Here is a 19,711-nt window from a genome sequence, read left to right as displayed (position 1 = left end):
TTCCCAAAGATGCAAAAGCACTGGCATTTTTCGATTTAGCCTCCCTTGTTACATCTGGATGCACTTGAATTATTTGTCAGTGCTAACTTTTCATTCCTTGAGGGCTGAACAACAGCATGGATTTGTAACATACCCCCACCACCTTGTGTAAGTAGGCGAGAATAACTTCATCTGTCAACTAGCTCTTATATTGTTCAGCTGGTCATAACTGTTACGGTTATTGCCCTCAAAAAGACAAAGTTGTTTGAGAGGGCTATTGTTCACATGCCTCAGTTCAACAGGCACTCCTAATTTAGCTCTTTCTTTAGCATAGCTCTTTCTAAGAACTCCTTTATCAGTCAGGAAGCTGTTGTCAGGGGTATTGACATTACCTTAAGACTGTCACTCACCCCTGACAGTTGATTAAATTCACCTCCATTAACTTATTAGTGAAAAGTGCCAGATGGATTAGCCAGCTGCCTGTCGAGGCAAGATCTGCTCTTTGTACTCTATCTACATCTGTCTCTATCTGTTAGATCTAGCAACATAACGTAAATTAGTGTTTTATCTGACACACTTTGTGTTAACATCTATTTTGGGTGATCCGATCTCAAGTGGACAGAGATAAATACAGGTGTAAATGGGATCCAGCCACACATGAGTGCGGAAAATGATTGACAGCCAAAAAACAGGTGGGGCACTCTCCTCACTCAGTCTAGGACAGTCACAGAGTAACTGACCCAAACCCGGACAGACAACCCAACAGTTTGTCAGAACTCAATGAGTTCGGGTCGCGTTGAAGGCCTCTATTGCATGTGTAGAATAACCAAATAGTGATTTTTGTATTCGAATAGTGGCGCATCGAACGGTAAACCTAATGTTGAATATTCGTGCACGTCCCTAGAGAGCATAACTCCACAGTTGAGATCCAGACACATGAATCATCTCTTTAACATGCAGAAAGTGAGCTTGACTACACTGCGCATCTGTATATATGCCAGGTTATAATGCTCTTCCTTTATTTGATGCGCTTCTTCATCATTTGACACTATTTGATGAATTATTGCTGATATGGTCGATAGACAATTTACACAAACTCATCTCTTTTAAATACAATTTATTTATGTAAATTGCACCATGCATGTTTTTCTTTAATGAAGCACAATCAATAATGAGCCTCATTTACATAAAAAGTAGGCGTATTTACACAGAAAGACTTAAACACTAAAAACGCTGTGCAGTTTCAGCACTGATTGCGCCTGGTTATAGTAGATTGTGGGTGGTAAGTGAATAAGATGCAGGTTTATGCGCTGAAAAAAAAAAATAATTAATTAACATTTTTAGCAGATTGTTTTGGGTTTGATTTGTATTTAATACATTTCTAGTTAGGACCAATTATTGATGGAATTTATGCCTCTAAAAAGCTTATCCAATAATATTGCACAAAGGTATTTTTTATGGCTATTTATGTAAGATAGTAAAATAGTGGTCTTTCTTTGTTAATAACCCACTTCCCCATTAGTTTTCATGGAAATACATTTCCAATTGTAAGGCAGAGGTTGAGTCATCAAATGGGACAGGTGGAGGAGAGTAGGCGGCATGGCAATGCACTGGGGCACAGGTGGTGGAGTGGATCCTTGAAAAGCGAGGTCTAAATGAGGGATGGCAGGAGATGTGATTGTGTGTCTCTGGGTCTCCCCTGTAGACATTGAATTTGACCAATCAATAGAGTCACTTGGCAGGAGAAGGTTTCACATGAGGCTTGTTGCTTCTCCAGTCCTCATTTGTTTTCATCCCTTTATTTTCTCCAGAAATGCTCTGTCCATCTTCAGGTAAGCATCTGTAAGGACAATTTGAGTTACTGATGTAGTCAGTTCTGTTTTCCAAAACAAAGTGTCATTACATTGTTTTTATCTGAAGCATGTGGACCGCACATGAAAACATATTTTGTTTCCGTGCACAAATGTGTGAATTAAATGAGAATATTTATTTAGAAAATCCATTAGGTTTGTTAAATAGTATTGTTTTAGAGAAACATTATTGTTGCACATCATATAATGATAAAAATGATATAATGTCAGGTAGATCATTAGATTATAGATGACAGAAGCTAGGGATGTGCAAAACCACATTCTTTAAATGGGAATGAGTTTAGATTTAGATTGTGTTGTTCAAACCTAATTTTATCCAAGTTATTTAAAAAGAGTTGCTTTGTGGAACAGATATGAGAGTACTGTCCTCTGGTGGTTTCTAAAGGTAAACAGGAAACTTTACTAACAACCTAGACTCTTTTCATTTAGTTAGGGTTGGCTTAACTACAGTTTATAAGGATGATTTGAAACTAATCAGAGGGCAATTCTGTCTTTGTGTACTGATTCACTTCTGTGATGTGATTGGTTCAGGCAGCTAGCAGGGTGACCCTATCACGCACGATACAGTAACAATTTTGTCGGCTCGTTTCCATGATATAAACAACAACACGACTACACCTGTAGCAGATTTGTCCACCCTTTTGGTACCATGGTTACAGTACTGATGAAAAATGCAAAGATTAGCAGCCGGAGTTTAGAATAGCTGTTTACAAAGTGATGTATCACTGTGTCACTTGATCTACATAATGCTAACCTGCTTTCTGTGCCGATGCATGCAAACACTGCTGGATGGGCCGAGATCGCATGTTTTAGGTTTTAGCAAATAATCTTACGGGGGTCTCCAGATTTAATTTAATTGTATTATTTTTTTTTAATTTTTTACTTGAGTGAGCACATGAATTTTTAGGATTTATTAATCCATTCATTAATTTAATTAAGATATTGTTTTATTTAATACATAATAATCATCATAGGTTATCATATACAATATAAAAATAATAATACATTGCTTGAATTTTATTTTATTACTTTTGAGTACACACATTTACTATTATTCTTTAATACATTGATTAATTTAATTAGGATATTGTTTTTATTTAATACATAATTTAATAATAAATAATAATTTTTATTTGCATAATAATACACTTTTTATCTTGAGGCCAAATATTCTATTTAATTATATTACATTTATTTAAATTATTGTTTAAAATGTTATAAAATATCGAATAATAATGACACCATTAGTAATGATATTAATGTTAATAATAATAATAATAATAGGTTGTTATTGTTATGCAATTAATAATACATTATTGGATTTTTTATTTGCAATATAATTAACTTATTTGTACAAATAAATGTACTTATTTGTACCTATAATATTTTTACTTTACCTTTTTTCAGCTATGCTTGTGAATCAGGTGTCCCTGCACAGAATGTTTCAATCTTCATTATTGTATTATTTTTTTAAATATGATTTCATGTAGTACTCTATTGTGTATGCAGTGATCCAGTGTTCTGCCCAGTTACCTGACCAGTGACGGCCCAATAGCAGCCCACCACTAACTGAATCATAATTTTCATCCTCAAAATCCTTTAGAGCAGATGGGATCAATGAAGCACTATTATTTTCCCCTGCTGGTTAAATGAATTAGTCATCGTTTTCTGCTTTGTAGAGAAATTAATAGTCAGAGGAAGAGGCTTTATGATTCCCACAAACATCTGCTGCTCTGTTTTTATCACCAGCACTGAACACACGCTTATAAATCTACGCAATGAATTCACCCACTGTTTCCTTCAACATGCACACAATATATTAAAATACTGGATTGAAATGCAGATAAAGACCAGGGTAACTAATGACAAATATTATGCCAATTTATGATTTGACAAAATGTTATTGTTAGAAAATGACTATAAGTGATAAAACTGGCAGGTCTCTTGGACAATAGCACATTAAAGGGATAGTTTACAATACCAAATGGCGTTAAAGCTGTTCCCAGTGCAGATGTGGGTACAATGTGCTGGCCAGCGTCACCTCCAAAGGTTCATCGAGGTGCGGGAATATGACTATGAATGCTCAGTGTCACATTGCCCTTTGCTGTGTTCATAAAGAGAGGACAGGGAAAGAGATGTGTTGATGTCCAGGATGAGTTTACCTGCTCACACCGAGCTCCTGACTTTGGAGCTGTTGGCAAAACCTTGCTGCATGTCTACCTGTGGCTCACCGTTTGCCACCAACAAACCCATCGATATTAAAGTCAGGAGAAGATGGTAACATTTGTTATTTTATTTTTTTTAGCTGTCTGTTTTGTGTTGGTTTACATATCTGAACTCTTTGTTAAAAATGGGGTAAACATTTATTTTTGTATTTCTTATTCTGCATTTGTCTTCTGTGTGTAGATAGGCATCAATATGGGAAAGCAAAGCTCAGGCTAGAAATAGGCTTATCTCATCACTTAATCACCTTCACTTAAATGGACTCAGTAGATCTGAGAGATAAGAGATTCTAATAATCACTCTAATTCACCTGTAAGGAAAAAAATCTGCTTTTATGAATCACATTATTATTAGTGGTCTAAGCATCACTATTATTTCATACTTACGGTTAAGGATCTGATCACATCAAATTCTTATACATTAATTGTATAGTTCTGTACTCTTACTATATGCCAACACTTGTCTTATCAGTAGTGTTAGCTTAGCTAAGCATCACCATTACTATTGCTCATATTTTGGGTTAAGGATTTAAACAAACCACTAAACCTGAGTATTACATTTTGGCACTTCACTTGTTCCGCACTGTTTAGTGCTACAGACGTGAATGATGCAAATCCTGTGGCTTTTTGTGGAGAGAGAGGTGTGCTATTACATTTCTACAGAGCCGCTTAAAGGACAAAGGGAGGGAGGTTTTATTATAATAGTTTTTTTAAAAAAGGGATATTGTAATCAAAATCATCTTTTTACAAGTTACACCATGGTTAATGGTTCTTACTCCAATTCTGTTTTTATTTTTATTTTATTAATTTTTTTACATGGTTGCTGCAGGTTAACTAGTGAACCTGCAAAGTTTTAGTTTACCTGTATTATTACTATGATTTCACTACAAATATCATGGTTAAGATATGGTAACTGTAGTAAAACAATGGTAAATTTTGTGGTTACTATGGTTTTACTACAAATACCGCGATTCAATAATGTTCTAAAACATTAGTTCATTTTTGTAAGGGATGGACAAAGGTAATATAAGGGAGTGCAAAAGGGAACACAAAACTATTTCAGAAAAAAACAAATCCACTTCCTGTCCTCTAAGGGTTGTACTTTTCTTAGTCATCTTAAGATGTTTAGCGATCTTAAGATTTTTTTGTCCTGGTGGATGATAAAACAACCAAAAAAAATCCCTTACACCGAAAACGTTTTTGATTTCCATGTTTTTGTATGTGAAGATTCGCTAAATGGACGTCTTTGACCATTGGGCCACATCCAGCAAATTTTTCAGTGTCTTGTGCAAAAGTGCCACGCTTTCTAGACGCCATGTCAGGTAAAAAAGAATGTCTTTTTAATTTCTTTTTTTTTTTAAGCATGTCTGGAAACACCTGCGTTCAAAGAGTGTTCATTCAATCTGAACAGCCCTGCAGACATACATTAAAGGAGGGACATAAAGGGGACCATATAGAAGATAACAGAGACTTGAACCACTAAACAATGCCCTAGCAGCCACCCAAAACACCCAAGCAATGCACCAAAACCCACTCTGAACACCTTAGCAAACGCATAGAAATGCCCTTGCAACCACCCACAACACCCTACCATAACAACAGAGAATGTTGTACAAGCAAGCAAATTATAAAAATGTACTTTTTTTTCATGTCCTCACAAATTAGTATGTTTAATATTAAATCTCTTTTGAAATGTATGTAATTGTTTCCTTAAAGTCTTTCTTTTTTTTAATTTACCTTTCATTGCATACTTTGAGCAGAGTTGTTCACAGGAAGCCTGAAGGGAACAGACTTTATGCCAAGTGTTTGTGAGAAACTTTGTAAATGTCAGACATAATCTGATTGCTCTCTTATGTTAGGCACAAAGCAGCTTAAGAGTGCGAGTATTTGCCACATCAGCACGTTATATCAGACGCCGAAACACTGCAAACGGCACTGCAAAGCTTCCCTTAGGTTGCATTCAGCCATACTCACTGTCTTGTCAACACTTTATGAGCACGAGTGTCATCTAAATTGCACTTTCTGCAAACTTTCTGCAGTTTTCTGCACACCTGAGGAGGGTTACGTGTTATTGTAGTGCTCTCATTTAATGCATTACTTATCTATGATTAAACTTCATGCAGGCGCTGAACCTGCTGATGACTTGATAGGCTTACAGAGAATAAACACAAAGAGCTTTCGCCACTTCCGATGGGTCCTCTTTTCTGGCATCAACACAATTAACTTTCATTATGCAGCAAGTGGAGTCGGAATTATCGTAATTATGACTTCTGAGCACATTGGTGAGTTTAAGTAATGTCATAATGATTGTATTTATAAGTCAAGCGTACATGAATGAGACCACAAAGTTATAATTACCAGTAGGAAACTGGATTTTCTCCATGCCACGACTTTTACCCAAAATTTTGTGGAAAATAGGATAAAATACTTAATAAGAAAATTATTGTTTGCAGTGTTGGTGTTAAAAAAGCTTCCTATCGTTGTCAGTAAGTGAAAAAGAGAACAAAAAATAATTGCGAAATTGCATGACGTGTCCATCCTTTCAGACTAAAACCACTTAACCGCACATCACATATTATTTGTGACTTCCGACCTCGTAACTACCAACTACTCAGGAGGACTTTAATGCAGCACATGAATGACCAAGTGAAGACTGATCTATTACAGGGAAACTGAGAATTATTATGAATAAGTTTTATTTTTTATTTGTAAAAAAAAAATCTTTTATAGTCAACTAATGTAAAGCCAATTACTCATTCATGGCTACAACAGAAAAAAAGATATTTTGCAGTCATTTAAAATGTACAGTATTTGTTTTAGTTTGGCTTCAGTTCCCTTCCTCCCACAAGGTGCAACTTAAGGGCTGACAATTTACGTGAGGCTTTCAACCCAAGCCACTAAATTTTGCCACAGAGACAGCGAGAGACTTGAGAAAACTTGTGAGATGCACAAATAGTTGAATCGGTTGCCTTTTTACCACACTGGGCCCTTTGGTTCTAGTTTGACTGGTTAATCTTATATACCTTTATAAGCCTTTCTGTATAGCAATGTTTAGACTCTACATTTTTGAGGTTTGTGGTGTGTAAGCATGTACATGTGGTGAGACCACTTTGGATGTCGTCAACTGTGGGGTCTCAGCTGTTTACATCATCATGCAAAAGGAATTAAAACACAATACTTTGAGAAATCAAGGGAAAGCAAGAGGTACGAGTAGGGGTGGGTAAAAATATTGTTTTTCCGATGCATCGCGATCTTCATTTGAATGATCTCTATAACAATTATTAAATTCCAAGATCGATCTTTCACTCAATGTGCAACCCTCTACTACTGTGAGAGGAAATCACTTGCATTTGCAACCAAATTTCATGCTATGCGACTGAAGTGAATATATATGGCAACTGGCTGGTAAATGTTTACATTTCACTCACCAGTAATTGTGTAGTTTAGTCGTGAAGTGTTCAGCAGCGAGATCCCTTCACAGCATGTTGAGAGTAAAAGTTGTTCCGTGTAATGTGTGTCCATCGACAAGATCCACGCAATTCGTCATTGAATACTGTCTCTTAATACCCTTTCTGTTCTTTACAGTCAGTTACTGGTCAAAAACAACTACAAAAAAACATTTAATTCTAATCATGCAACACACTGATGAGGTAAATCCATTTGAGTCCTCTCTAGTTAACATGCGCTAATTTAAAGGCACTGTTTACAGAAATACAGTACAGGTTTTAGCACGTGTTCAACAAATCAATGTAAATACTTGTAAATAGAACAAATTATGCAATTTAACAATAAATATGTAACAAAAATAATATATGAAATGATTGAATACATTTATTTGTTCATTTTTAAAAAGCCAAAATGTGACCAAAATGATGAAAAAGTAATAAAATATAATTAGTAAAATTAATATTCTCCTAATGTATGTAGTTAAAAGGTCCCCTGTATTATTAACAGCATTAGCTGGAAGATAATTTCTTCTATATGTAAGCAAAAGGGACATTATAACTGAAATAAACCCATATGAATCGATATTGAATCGAAATCGGAATCGAATCAAGAGCTTTTGAATCGGAATCGAATTGAATGGGGAAATATGTATCAATACCCAGCCAAAGGTACGAGTAGCCTGGGCTGGACTCTATGTCCCTAAGTGCTAATGAGATTACCAGGAGGGGCGGAGCTGGGGTTAACAGAGGCCAAACGCAGACGTCTTGTCTGTAACTTCGTGCAGAAGGGGTGGGGATTGTGAAACCCCGATTGAGTCCAGGAAGCTCTTGACATCAAAAGACGAGGCTTCAACTTGGATGACATAGATTCCCGAAGCCCATGGATTTACACAGGGACAACTTCATTGCCTCGAGTGAAGGGCTTAGCAGGGGAATGAAACGAAAACGCCTCCTCAAATCCTACAGGTACTGCAAATGCTCAGTGCAACTCTTGTCTTCAATATTGGAGATGAAATGAGATGATTTTAGCTGACACAGTGAGATTTCACACCAAGTTTATTATGCTAAACTTGAACATGTTTTTTCGGTGGTAAGTTGACGGAAGTTGTGGGTGGTTTATAGTTTGCTGTCATGTGTACTTTGTAGTGACAGGTGGAGATTGCTGCCTTTCTAAGCCTACTGTGGCTTATTTATGTGAGACCAGTGGTAGATAAGGTTTTCTCTATGTATATTTCCCATATTAATATGCACGAAATGCTACTTGGCATAATGTGTCGCTAGTTGCACAGATGTGAATATCATAATGCAGTGGACTTATAAGTAAACAGTGAGAATCTATATTGATTATGTGTACAAACATAAACCCTACTGATCACCATTCAGTCCATCCCTTCGTACTAAATGTATTTTATTTTTATTTGTTTTTTAATTAAAAAGGATGATGCATTTATTAATACAAACAATACAGTATATGTAAACTGTATAATTTGTGTGTATGTATATATATATATATATATATATATATATATATATATATATATATATATATATATAAACAAAGAAGCTATTATAAGTTTATAATAATAATAATAATAATAATAATAATATGTTTATTATAGCAGCTTTCCAAGGCTCAAGGTTATTTTACAAGCAAATTACATCATGTAAACGTATAGGTTCAGTTACGTACATGGAAAAATAAATGTATTATGTTTACATTTACTAAAAAAAACATTTGTACCATTTTGTCAATGAAGTTTTGTATGCGTAACATTTGTCGTCATAATGTCATATGCTAATTTTGTGCAAAGACTTGGTGCACATTTTAGCGTTTGTTGTTACAGCAATTTAGTTTCACTTAATCATACTGTCTCATGAGATTTGACAGGCTGCAGATGATAGAAGGATGTGGGTAATTGTGTTATATTGGTTTTGAAAGAGCAAACTTATTTCGACCCAGTTTGCTGATAAGTTGGCCTAATGCAGGGTTTTTTTCAGTTTCCTTCACAAGGAAACCTCAACTGTTGCACCATCATAGTTGTTGAGACAACAATGGATGTCCCTTTGCATTTAAAACACCGTACTTTCATATACAATAGAGCCATAGTTCCCAAGCCTTAAACAATAAGGTGCACAAGGCCATGCTATATTGTGAATGTACTGTAGTCATGGCTAAAGGTTAAGTACAACATGCAAACGGTTACTACATAATGAAAACAATAAGGACATTTTTTTTCTTCAATTAAACTATTAATTAACACCATCCTTCCACTTGAAGATATAGTACCTGACGTGTAAATTAATGTTTGTAGTTGGCCTGTGGGTGCTCTGCAGTGATATACACTGTAACTAATGTACACATCATAGCTGTCATTTTATTGTTTTTTGGCGAGACTAGAATGTAGTAACCAATCAGCATCCAGGATCAGAACTATTCGTTTTACAAAAGAAATATAGTGTATATTTAAACTGATGCATAGCTTAAGGTCAAGTTGCAATTCAGTGAATGCTTAATTACCATTTACTTTATTTATTTACTTAATATTTATGTATTTATTTTTTCAAAAATTGTTGTATAATTTTTTTGTATATTTATAGTTCCCTATCTGTAGCTCACTCGACGTTGTGTTGATGTAGTGACACTAGGGGTCGAACTTGGGAGCCCCAAACACCTCTGATATTTGAGAAAAGGCCAATGAGAATTGGCGAGTGGAATTTGCATGCCACTTCCCCGGACATACGGGTATAAAAGGAGATGGCTTGCAACCACTCATTCAGATTTGTTCTTTGGAGCCAAGCAGTGTAGAGAAATCCACTAGCATTCCATTCACCTCTGAAAGCGAAAGTGTAAAAATGGCCATTGGATATATGGTGCATTACAGAGGGTTCTCCCTTTCTCGCACAGATAAGTGCAGAGAATGCCCCTGGGTGCTTAAGCAGCCACACTTGAGAGAAATAAAAGAGTATATTTTCTCTAAAAGAGTAAGCACTGGTGGAGAGTGTCTTTTTAAAGATGCCTTTCCTTCTACGTGCAGTTCCTGGTTGCGGTCGGTGTCTTTCATCCTTTGATGGCCACGATCACTGTCTCACATGTATCAGCAGTAGACACACTGAGACAGCATTCGTGGGTGGCTCATGTTCTCACTGCTAGAACAACGTTGCAATCGCAGCTTTCTTTTTTTCATAGAGAGAAAGCCACTCCAGTCACTCCCCGTCCTGGTCCTTCTGCTTACATGCACAAGGCCATGGCGGTTAGTGCTGGGGGCGATTTGGGGGCATTAATGGGAGCATTTCCGCCGGGTGAATCCCCACGGACCTCTCATTCCCCAGCACGCTCGTTTACACCAGTCGAGTTCATGGATGAGTCAGGTGGCTCGCCTTAGAGAGGGCTTAATGTCTCATTCGGGGCTCGTGATGAGGATGAGGTATCGATAACAGCATCGGAGAGCGCGCCCAGTCAGAGGCTGACGCGGCACTGATGGACATGCTTGCCCGGGCCGTTGCGGGCGTTGGGCTAGAGTGGAACCCTCCACCCCGCCCTGAGCATTCACGGCTGGATGATTGGCTCCTGGGCTCAGAACTCCGCTCTGCCCCAGTTCGTTTCTTCCCGGAGGTGCATGAGGACCTCACAATGTCGTGGTGGGCACCTTTTACTGCCCAGTCCCGTTTCTTGGGTTCTTCCGCTCTCACTACCCTTGATGGCGGGGTGGCCAGGGGGTACAAGGAGGTTCCTCGGGTGGAGCAGGCGATTGCGGTGCACCTGTGCCCGCAAAACGCCACCACCTGGCGGAATCGTCCTAGGCTCCCGTCCAGGGCCTATAAGTTCACTTCGCCCTTGACGGCCAAGATGTACAGTGCTGCTGGACAAGCCGCCTCCGCCTTGCATTCCATGGCCATCCTGTAGGCCCAGCAGGCCAAGGCTCTGAAAGAGCTGCACGATGGTAGTCCTGACCCGGGATTGATGCAGGAGCTGCGCTCGGCAACCAACTTCGCCCTGTGAGTGACAAAAGTCACGGCGTGGGCTCTCGGGCAGGCGATGTCCACTATGTTTGTCCAGGAGTACCACCGGTGGCTCAGCCTTGCAGAGATGAGCGACGCCGACGAGGCCCCCATCTCTCAATATGACCTGTTCAGCGACACTGCCGAGGACTTTGCCCAGCAGTTCTCAACAGTCAAGAAGCAGACAGAGGCAATCCAGCATCCTGCCCCGGCATGATTCCTCTGCCACCTACAGGCATTGACGGGAGGCTTCCTCCCGCAGGAAGTTGATGCCCCCCATCCCTCGGTCTGGCGCCAAGAACCCCAGGAGGGTTTGAAGCATCCCTGAGACTGGCGACCCGGAGGTGTGGAGACCCTCTGTCAACCAGGAGGTGGTACATGGAGCACTCCGTTCCCCGGTGGAGGGCCGGGAGGAGAATCTTTGGTTGCCGCATGCCCAAGGGGCACCGGCACTTTCATTTTCAGAAAAAAGAGTGGTATCCTCATTGTCACGACAGCCGTACACCGACATTCGCAGCAGGGGCGCTGTGGACGTGAGTCCCCTACCTTCGCGCATCCAGCTGCGACACACACAAATACCCACGACTAGGTGTATGCGATGCGCCACAAGGACACCCAGCCTCCTCTCCCGTCGCAGACTGGTCCTATGGTGGGTACGCGGAGTGAGTGCTCTAACATTTCTCTCAGCACAGCCACGAGTTTGGGACGCGAGGCCTCTCGACGTGGCAGCTCTTGCTCCGCCCTGTTGCGAGGCCCCATCTGCAGGTATGTCAATGGTGGTTGTCCCCTTGGTTCCCTTGCATGGAGTCTGGAGGCGTGGCTAGCCATCTCCAACCTGTCGTACTGGCTCAGGACGATCCGACTCGGCTAAGCGATTCAGTTCCCTAGGTGCCCGCCCAGGTTCAGTGGCGTCCGTTCTGCTTCACTAGTAGGCAAGGACACCACTGTTCTGCATGTGGAAATCAGAGCCTGTCTCTCCAGCCGGGATGAAGAAGGGGTTCTAAAGCCCCAACTCCATCGTACCGAAGAAAGGCGGCAGGTTGCAGCCAATCTTAGACCTGCGAGCTTTGAATGGGGACCTGCACAAGCTCCCGTTCTAAATGCTGACACAGAGGCGCATTCTGTTATGCGTCCGGCGTCAAGATTGTTTCACGGCAGTAGACCTGAAGGACGCGTACTTTCATGTCTTGATTCTGCCTCAGGAGTCAGGCATACCAGTACAAGGTCCTCCCCTTCGGTCTGTCCCTGTCACCTCGCATCTTTTCGAAAGTCGCAGAGGCAGCCCTTGCCCTGCTAAGGGAAGTGGGTGTCCGCATCCTCAATTATCTTGACGATTGGCTGATTCTTGCTCACTCTCGAGATTTGTGGTGTGAGCACAGGGACCTGGTGCTCAGACACCTCAGCCTTTTGGGGCTTTGGGTCAACTGGGAAAAGAGCAAGCTCGCCCCGGTGCAGAGCATCTCTTTTCCCGGGACGGAGTTGGACACAGTCACTATGACAGCGTGCCTCAAGAGCGAGTACGCTCTGTCGGTGCTGAATTGCCTGAAGTCATTCAGGGGAAGAACAGCGGTCCCACTGAAACAAATTCAGAGGCTCCTGGGGCATATGGCGTCCTCAGCAGCGGTTACCGTTTGAGGGGCCATATGCCCCTGGAGTCAGTCAAGCTTGAAGCCCTCTCATTGAAGTCGGCCTCCTGACTGTGCTCACTTACATCAAGAGGGTTGGGGACCTGCAGGCATTCTCTGTCAGCGATACATGCCTAGAGTTCGGTCCGGCATTCAATCACGTGATCCTGAGACCCCGGCCGGGCTATGTGCCCAAAGTTCCCACTACCCCTTTTAAGGATCAAATGGTGAACTTGCAAGTGCTGCCCCGGGAAGAGGCAGACCCAGCCTTGTCGTTGCTGTGTCCAGTACGCGCCTTGCATATTTACTTGGACCACACAGAGAGATTTAGATACTCTGAGCAGCTCTTTGTCTGTTTTGGGGGACAGCGGAAGGAGAAGGCTGTCTTCCAACTGAGGATTGCCTATTGGATTGTGGATGCCATTGCTTTGGCATACCAGGCCAGGGTGCGCCATACCCCCTGGGAGTACAAGCACACTCACTGGGAGTGTGGCATCCTCCTGGGCTCTGGCGAATGGTGCCTCTCCAGCAGACATCTGTAGAGCAGCGGGCTGGGCGACACCCAATACCTTTGCGGGATTTTACAATCTTCGGGTTGAGCCAGTTTCGTCCCATGTGTTATCAGGTATGAACAGATAAGTATGCGGACAGCTGGCCAGGTGTACCACTTGCACACAGTGCCTTTCCCCTCCCTGAGGGAATAACATGCGCTTTTTTTGTCCACGTGAGTTGGATGTCTTTCTTCCCCCAGCACCCTGCGGCAGGCAAATTCGGCGGAGGAATTCGATGCCAGGCCCAGTACTTGTGAAGTATGCCCTGTCAGGTCAGCCCTTGTACTTGGGATAGGTGCTCCATATGTGGTGGTTCCCTGTCGGTAACCCCAAATGAGCTATTTTTCACAGTATGGTTTCCCTGATGGTAAACCTGTGTCTTTTCTTGGGCAGAGTTCTGCTCTGCCACCAGTGTAGAGCTCCTCCTTTCCAGGTAGGACCGACCGCAGGAACTCCTTTCCATATGTGGTACTTCCCGGTTGGTAAGTCCATGTGATGTATTCTCCACATGTTAACCTCCCCTTCGGACAGGATGTGGTGTCCGCGGTGTCTTTTCTCCATGGGGGAAAAAGAACACCTTCCCTGGCGCGAATGTATCTTGGTCCCAGCTAAGTGAATTTTTCAATTTTTCCCCATTTATTTTTTTGAAAAGTTCAAAAAAGCTGGTGCGGCCTATTCCCATTGTAAGTAAGTCTTGTCCCCCCCTTGGGTACGAGGGACTATGTGACTTATGTGGGGCGTCAGGTAGGTTACGATGGGGCTGTGTGCACTTGTTACTTGGCACGTGGCAGCCTACCTGCACCTCCACCGCCGTTCCACGTAACACAGTTCAGCTGGTTGTGCCGTTTTGTATAGGGACCCCTAGTGTCACTACATTGACACAACGTCGAGTTAGTGACAGATAGGTAACGTCTTGGTTACTGTTGTAATCTCCGTTCCCTGATGGAGGGAACGAGACGTTGTGTCCCTCCTGCCACAACACTGAACTACCCGCTGAAATGGCCGGGACTCTGTCTCGGCTCCTCAGCACAAACCTGAATGAGTGGTTGCAAGCCGTATACCCGTATGTCCAGGGGAGTGGCATGCAAATTCCACCCGCCAATTCTCATTGGCCTTTTCTCAAATATCAGAGGTATTTGGGGCTCCAAAGTTCGACCCCTAGTGTCACTACATCGACACAACGTCTCAAAGGTTACAATAGTAACCAAGACGTTTTTTTTTACTAATTATTTTATACGTATACTGTATGTGTGTGTTTTTGTTTATTTTTGTATTCAGTCTAACAGATTTAAACTTTTTTCTTTTTGTAATATGAAGGTCTCATTAAAACTTTTAGACCTAGATGTTCAATATTAAACTATTATAAACTAAACAAAGAGTGAAAGAAACATAAACCATTTCAATATTTATTGTGTGAAAATTATTTATTAATTTTCCAAAAATTACGACTGTCTCACAGTTGTGGCTTCATTCCTAGTAAAGTTTTTATTTTCCCTTTATATATATATATATATATATATATATATATATATATATATATATATAAGTTAGTGTAGATGACAAAAGTGTCAGTGAAGAGCATGTGTGTGATGAAATATGACACAAGTGATGTTTAAAGAAAACAAAAGAAAATTTAAGTAAATATCATTTGTGAGCAGAATATATTTATTGGATGTCATTTCCAAACAAGCTGAAAATTTGGCAAATTATGCAAAAAGTCTGAAAATAGTATTAAATTATGTATTTTAGGATACAAAAATGTTAGCTATGAAATTAGTCTTAGCAAGACAAAGGAGTCGGCCATTTTATTTAAAAAAAAAACAAATTACATGTAATTTTCATTAGTGTCATTTCCAGCACAAAATTCTATTAAACACAATACAGAATTTGAGATCTGCTGGAATGTGCTTTCAATGACATAAAAAAAAAATAAATAAATAAATTGGACACTGTTCAGTAGACAAATTTAAATAAGTTAGTGATAGTGTGAGAAATGGTATAGATTACTTTCTTAAAATCCACAGTGCTAAAAGTGCCCGAAGTTGAAGAAACACCCACATATTCATGCAATTTTTCACCCAACCTCTCCAAAATTATAAAAATTCCCACCAATAAAGAATGAGTTCAGTTTTATCATTTCTTTGTCCACCACCAGAGGGCCTCCTACAATTTATCTTGAAGGTCTTCATTTGTACATTCTACCAGAGCTTTACAGCACATGAAATTATGTTTGACAGACAGTTGGAGTACATGGCATGCATTCTGTTTTGTTTGGAATGAGTTGAATATTTTGTGTTAAGTTTTAGTGACATGGTAAAAAGCAATGCTTTAGGCCTTTAGAGTGATGCACTTGGTTTTTTGAATATGTCATTTGCACATGTAGCTCATTACTTTTATCATGCAACAGCGTATCACAATGATTCGTTGCACAACCTGTATGTCCACCAATCTGAAGAAGTGTGCATGTGCTAGATACCCATGCCACAAAACAAACCTTAAATTCAATGAATGTCATTTAGAGGTATTTTTAAAAGATGATTTTGTCCTCTTTATTGTTAGTAAGCACGTTTAAAGCCCTATTCAGATGACAGTTGTTTCTCAGGTGACATCTGTAAAAGTAAATTTTCATGGCTCCTCTGTGATAAAACTCATGCATTCAGATGACAATTAAATAACGGGGAACAAGCGAGACTTTTTGACGATCACATGATTGCAGTTGCGCTTGTTATATGGAAAATTCATCAATCCACAAACTGTGTCCTCTGTATTTGCGAACAACTGGCAATTTAAAAACAATATACAACAATAGTACAGTTCAAATAATACATGAGTTTTAACAGAAGAATTAATGTAAGTGCTTTTATACATTTATAAGCTTCACATTTCTGCCTTTAAACCCTCCAAAAACTGTCCCCATTCACTTCCATTGTAAATGCCTCAATGTTACCTCAATTTTTGCTTTTTTTAATCAAATAAATACATTTTTGTGGTATCATCATTATGCCACAAATGCTGTTGATTGAGCTTAACTTATATTGAACCCAGAATATTTCTTTAAATAATATTAACATATTCGTACTTTGTTACTGTAAATTGTTACCATGCTTTTTTTAATTTATTAATAAAAATAAAAATAAATGCTTTTAATGTCATACAGTGTACACTTTTGATATGTGGTTTAGACACCTGTGGAATCATTTATCCAGACAGAGTATATGAGGAAATATTCTGCACTCATTTGAGTTCATTTATTTACACAGTTGGCCATTATGTAGGTGATGATATAGACTATTTGCAGACAATGCAGTTGGCTAATATTCAAAGCATGCACGACACTTACTGTAATGTGCACCCACAGAACCACATAAAGCTCTGCTGATTTCTACAGAATTGATATGCCTACCATTCAAAAAGTTTAACACATTCCCTGCCCCTTTATTTAGTCTTTATTTATTATATATTTTGGCTAGTTTTATTACACTTTCTACAACCAAAATGAGTGTGCAGTAGTATTCTCAGCCCGTTCACACTTTTCTTTCCATGTTTATATCCATTCCGCATATTTACCTCCTAAATCACCCAAATGCAAGTCTCTATGAGAGATCGTCACATCTCTGCTCGACTAATTGCTTTAATTAATTCCCTTTTCCGCTAACCCCGTCTGTTGGGGATCTGACTGGACAGTAATGATATATTGTAAAGGACTGTATATGTTTGAGAATGTTTAAAGTCGAGAGTTGTCTGTGTGTTAATGTGGATGCGTGTTAAGGGTCGAAGGGTTTAGACGTGGAAGATGATGTCACAGCGTAAATCCTCCAGTGATACACACTGCTTCCTGCATCAGTAAGTCTTTTTATTAGATCAGATACAGTCTGCTGGACAATATCACACACACACTTGTGCAGTTGTAAGCATGTAGGAAAATTCAATTGCATTCCCATCTATAAGAATGCCAGTAAGAGCATCTTGAGTTCAGTGTTTAGGAAGTTGTAGTGTGCAATAACCCACATCATTCAGAATACTGAGACTGCACTCTTAAGTGCCGAATGTCGTCTGATGGCCTCAGAGAATTGACCCTATTGAAATACAGATATAACACTATTTTGTCGTGGAAGGTGGAGTTTTTCAGGGCAAGGAAAACTTCTGGCTAGATATATAAAACAGAGAGAGTCTTTTTCTACCATTCTCTCAGTGAAATCTGCTGGTGGTGAAATATTTACCTCGGCCATTGATATTAATAATGCTTTTAAAGAATTCTGTCTTTATCTCTATAGTTCCACGTCTTCGTCTACTGATGAAGATATTAGAAACTTTGTGTAACCATTAGAAATTTTTAAACTGATGGCTGAGCAAAAAAATTCTCTTGATTCTGAGATAAACTTGGAGGAGCTTGACGAGGTAATTAAAGCCTTGCCTACAGGCAAGTCTCCGGGGCCAGATGGCTTTGCTGCTGACTTTTTTAGATCTTATGCTACAGAACTGGCTCCACTTTTGCTAGAAGTTTATACGGAATCATTAAAGAATGGAAAGCTTCTGCCAACCATGACTCAAGCCCTGATCAGTCTGATTCTTAAAAAGGACAAAGATCCAAGCGAGTGTAAGAGTTACCGTCCAATTTCCCTGATCCAGCTAGATGTTAAAATATTGTCAAAAAGTTTGGCTAACCGATTAAGTAAGGTTATGATATCTCTTATACATATAGATCAGGTGGGGTTTATTTGGGGCTGTAGCTCTTCTGATAACATTAGGTGTTTCATCGATATCATTTGGTCAGTGGCGAATGATCAGACTCCGGTCGCTGCCATCTCACTTGACGTGAAAAGGTGATTGATATGGTAGAATGGGATTATCTTTTTAAGATTTTGGAAATGTACGGGTGTGGGAATAGTTTTATTGGTTGGATTAAGTTACTTTATAGACACCCGGTAGCGGCGGTACAAATGAATGGATTAATTTAAGATTATTTTACTCTGGATTTACTCTTTCCCCGTTATTGTTTTGTCTTGCTCTGGAACCATTAGCAGCTGTGATAAGAAAGGAGGATGATTTTCCAGGGGTGGTGGCGGGAGGTGTGGCGCTTAAGCTTTTGCTTTACGCAGATGATATTTAATTATTCGTCTCCGACCCTACTAGATCTATGCCTTGCCTCCACAGAATTATTAATTCCTTGTCCTTCATTTGGAATGGGAAACATCCCAGATTACATTTCAGTAAGGTACATAGGCCGATTGACAAAGGTGGGCTAGGCCTACCCAAGATTTTGTTTTATTATTATGCATTTGGTCTCAGACATTTGGCTCATTGGTCGATTCCACCTGAGAGAGCCCCTCCCTGGTTTTGTATTGAACAGGAAGTTCTTGCCCCTATTTCGCCATTGCAAATCCTTTCTATTAAACTAACCGGAGAAGTTAAGTTACACCCCGTTATCTCGTATTTGCACTCGGTATGGACAAAAGTGTACAGAGTGTTTAATTCAGACATTTATTTAAATGTTGCCTCGAGCATATGGCTGAACCTTAAATTATGTATTAATAAGTCCCCTTTCTGCCGGTCAGAGTGGATTGAGAGGGAGGTTAATACATTCGGTGACCTAAATGAGAGTGGAGTGTTGAAATCTTTTGAAAATTTGGTTCAACATTTTGAGATTCCCAGATCTCAGTTTTTTAGGTATTTACAGCTGCGCCACCTGCTCAGTACTATTTTTGGGAGTAGCATACAACCCCCTAAAGTGGCAGATACTCTGGGAATTGTGATTACTGTTTTTGGAAAAGGTCATGAGGCATCAGTGTATTACTCCCTGCTAAGTCAGAGTCTGGGGGATGGAGCTTTAACTTCTATCAAGAGATTATGGGAGAAAGATTTAAACTTGGTATTGGAGGAGGGAGTGTGGGTTAGGATTCTAAAAAACATCAAGACTGCAAGGGTGCGCCTTATGCATTTCAAGATTTTACTTTGATTCTGTTGGACCCCCTCTAGATTGTATAGGCTTGGCCTTAAAGACACCCACCTGCTGGCGAT

General features: G+C 39.9%; 1 protein-coding gene across 7 annotated transcripts in view; it reads left to right on the top strand.

Moving 5' to 3' along the window:
• Nucleotides 1-19,711, top strand: part of LOC127432571 (cAMP-specific 3',5'-cyclic phosphodiesterase 4D) — a 255,863-nt gene that overhangs the window by 155,309 nt on the left and 80,843 nt on the right. Inside the window, exon 1 of one of the 7 annotated variants that reach the window (XM_051683819.1) lies at nt 8,329-8,484. The exons of 5 other annotated variants lie outside the window; for them this stretch is intronic. In XM_051683819.1, the coding sequence (XP_051539779.1) occupies nt 8,399-8,484 (86 nt within the window). In that variant the 5' untranslated portion in view covers nt 8,329-8,398. Of the gene's footprint in view, nt 1-8,328; nt 8,485-17,489; nt 17,537-19,711 lie in introns of those variants that run through there. One more of the 7 variants, XM_051683821.1, reaches the window with a different exon arrangement.

This window comes from Myxocyprinus asiaticus, chromosome 42, assembly GCF_019703515.2.
Source record: "Myxocyprinus asiaticus isolate MX2 ecotype Aquarium Trade chromosome 42, UBuf_Myxa_2, whole genome shotgun sequence".
Lineage (NCBI taxonomy): Eukaryota > Metazoa > Chordata > Actinopteri > Cypriniformes > Catostomidae > Myxocyprinus > Myxocyprinus asiaticus.
This window is presented reverse-complemented; position numbering and strand designations above follow the sequence as displayed.